This window comes from Mus pahari, chromosome 23 (genome assembly GCF_900095145.1).
Source record: "Mus pahari chromosome 23, PAHARI_EIJ_v1.1, whole genome shotgun sequence".
Classification (NCBI taxonomy): domain Eukaryota; kingdom Metazoa; phylum Chordata; class Mammalia; order Rodentia; family Muridae; genus Mus; species Mus pahari.
The window spans coordinates 14,398,665-14,401,919 of NC_034612.1; the positions used below are offsets into that span (position 1 = coordinate 14,398,665).

Here is a 3,255-nt window from a genome sequence, read left to right on the forward strand (position 1 = left end):
GTTTTCTTTTCTTCTGGGGTTTATTTTATTTTTTTCTTTTTGACTTGGCTGGTTGGTTTGTGTAGCGGAGATTTGAGATGGCACTCTAATCAAAAGTGAGGTTTTGTAGTGGGACCAGAAATTACTAAGCCCGCACCCCCTCCCCAACCCCAGTTCTGCTGTGTGGGAAGTTCTCTACCTGCTGTCAAGGCAGAACCCCTGGTCTCCCGTGAAGATGCTGTCCAGCACCCCTGGAGCTCCAGGCAGCAGACGTGTTTGGCACTAGGGTACCTGGCAGCCGGCAGAGAACCAGGAGGATGCTTCAGTTTTGACCTGTGAGAGCAAGAGTAGGTGGCTTCCTTCTCCCTCCCTGGGGAGGACTAACCATTCACCTTCAGTCCAGGGGCCTGGGGTTCAGGAGCCAGGTACAAGAACCTACCCTCGTCCCCGACACCCCCATCTCCCAGGCTCGTGATGGTGCTACCTAAGAAAGTCCTCCCGCACCCTTTGCTAGCCCAGTCAGTCGTCAGACTTGGAGGAGGATCCGACAGGAGGGTGTGACTGTGAGATAAAAATGTCTTGGTTGTACCTGTTTGTGGCTTAGCTTTGTATTTAAATAGCAAACAAACAAAAAAAGGAAATAAACTTGAAACTTATTTGTCATCTTAAGAATAAAGCAAAAAACATTAAAATATTTATTGCCAGGCAAGGCCACCTATGTGTTGTTGTTCTTAATAAAGTGGAGGTGGAATAAAATAGGGGAAAGCTAACTGGTTTGCCCTATAGATGTTCTTGCTGCCAAGCCTTACTACCCAAGTTTGATCCCTGGGACCCACACACATGAAGAAGGTGGGTTCTGATTCCCTGGGGAGTCAGAAGGCAAGCATGTTTAGAATTTGGCTTCTGATTAACATAAAAAGGGTTGGTTTCAGAGGGTTCTTGAGAAGGTTAGGGGTGTATATAGGGCCTCTGGGTAGTGACCAACATGTAAAATACACCCTAAACGGTAGCTGCTATAATTGTCTTGTTTTAAGACTCGGCTGGCTTGAAATAACTGATATTTCCTGGTGCTGACATCACAGGTGTGCATGCCCACACCAGCTCCATTGTCATTTCCGATGTAAATCTGACTCCACGCCCCCAAGACAGGGTCTTCCTGTGTATCTGTCTCGGAACTCACTCCATAGATCAGGCTGGCCTCTGCCTCCCGAGTGCCAGGCTGGGTTAAAGGTATGGACCACCTCGCCTACCCAGCCGCAGGTTTGCCTCATAAGATGTCTTAGCATCACTCAGTCCTTCCTAAAGCTGCACCCTGATCCCAGCCACATCCCATGGCTTTGTTGTTTCAGTACTTGTGACCTATTGGGACTAGATGGCTTGAGATCCTGTGTGCCTGCCAAACTGGAGCAGCCTGCTCAAGGCGCCTTGTGCAGGCTCCTTTGGGCATTTTCACACCATCCCTTTCAGAGGATTCTGGGGCCTATTGGTCGTCATCAGTTTCCTTCTACCCAACACTGATGCATTAGGATTCCGAGGGAAAGTTTGATCCGCTGCTGATGAGAAAGCCCATGGGAACCAATGCAAGTATCCTGACTGAAGGCAAGATTCATGGTTTCAAACGCTCCAAGTGCTTAAGGCTGATAGTGGGTGCTTCCCAGTTCTGACATCTTAGGCTGAAAGGAGACGTGGCTCTAGCTGCCACCCTTCATCCCAGAATCCGGGAGGCAGATTCAGAGGTAAATTCCTGAGTTCCAATTCTGACTGAGTTTGTCCACACGATTGTAGGACAACCAGACAGAGCTACACACCAGCCCCAGAAACCGGATGACCCCAGTTTAAGCCCTAGAACCCACACAGGAAGCTGGATACTGGCTGGTTGAGGCACACCCGTCTGATCCCAGTATTCAGGAGAGTTCCAAACCAGCCAGGGCACCAACGGTGAAGGAGGCAGAGACTGAAGAATATCCCAGACGCCAGTGTCAGCAGTCCTGGGGAGACCATGCTGCAACAGGATGGCAGTCCAGAACTGCCTCAAAAGTCCTCTGGGGACTGGCAGTGGTGGCACACGCCTTTCATCCCAGCACTCGGGAGGCAGAGGCAGGCAGATTTCGGAGTTTGAGGCCAGCCAGGTGTACAGAGTGAGTTCCAAGACAGCCAGGGTTACACAGAGAAACCCTCTCTCAGAAAAAAAAAGAGAGAGAGAGAGAGACCAGTCTGAAACAGTAATAGAAACTATAAAGGTCCTTTCGCTTTAATACAAACGTCGTATAAAGAAAAGTTGAACGAGAAAGATCAAGTATTCACCAAATATCAGTCAAGGTGATGAATCTGTATGTTCCTGCTTTCCATTGCTCCAGGCCATGTGCTAAAGAGCAGATTATCACAGAGGCAGGAATAAGCGGCAGCCCCGAGGCCTCTGTCCCTGTGTGGAGGAGGCGGGATGCAGCCAGGCTCTGTGGTCCTTTGCTTTCTCGAGTATTGGCCTCACTTGCCCTGGTCAAAGCTTACTGACTGTCCAGGTCTGTCCCCAGAGAGCAGGTGAGCCACCGGAGGGAGCGTCTTCCTCTGAGGGCAAAGAAGCGCAGGAGCAGGCCAAGGCACATTCCTGGCACAGGAAGATGGTTCCAGAAGGCATATTGGCAATTGTCTTCTCAAGTCAATAGGGTCACCATCTTGGCAATGGTCTTCAGTCTAGGTATGCTTCCCTGACCGGAAAAAGAACCTGTGTGACAGGAAAGGGTGAGAGAGCATGGTCAAAGACAGGCATTCGGGCTGTGGACTGTTTCTATTCTGAGGCCTGGGTCATATTACAGTGGGTGTAGGTATTTGCCCCCAGCCTGACAGGCTGAGCTTGATCCCCAGGAAGAGAATAATTTGCCGTCTGATCTCCACACCTCTGCTGTGGTGTGAGCACCCATCAATAACCAAGTAAGTACATTTAATTAAACATAAATTTGTCCAGGAGACAGGGGTGGTAGCTCAAACCTTTGATCCCATCACTTCAGAGACACAGAAAGGATCTCTGAGTTGGAGGCCAGCCTGGTCTACATAGCAAGTTCCAGGTCAGCCAGAACTACATAAGAGAGACCCTGTCTTTTGTTATTGTTGTTGGGTTGTGTGTGTGTGTGTGTGTGTGTGTGTGTGTGTGTGTGTGTGTGTGAGACAGGGTTTCTTTATATAGCCCTGGCCATCCTGGTACTCACTCCTGTCTTTTGTTATTGTTGTTGGGTTTTGTGTGTGTGTGTGTGTGTGTGTGTGTGTGTGTGTGTGTGTGTG

At 49.6% G+C, this 3,255-nt stretch overlaps 1 protein-coding gene across 1 annotated transcript in view; it reads right to left on the reverse strand.

Annotated features, from left to right (window-relative positions):
- Positions 1 to 2,138: 2,138 nt before the first annotated feature.
- The window catches only part of Rilpl2 (Rab interacting lysosomal protein like 2), a 13,852-nt gene continuing 12,735 nt past the window's right edge, over positions 2,139 to 3,255 (reverse strand). The window contains exon 4 of the mRNA XM_021187050.2: positions 2,139 to 2,701. Within this exon, the coding sequence (XP_021042709.1) occupies positions 2,671 to 2,701 (31 nt within the window). The 3' untranslated portion in view covers positions 2,139 to 2,670. The remainder of the gene's footprint in view (positions 2,702 to 3,255) is intronic.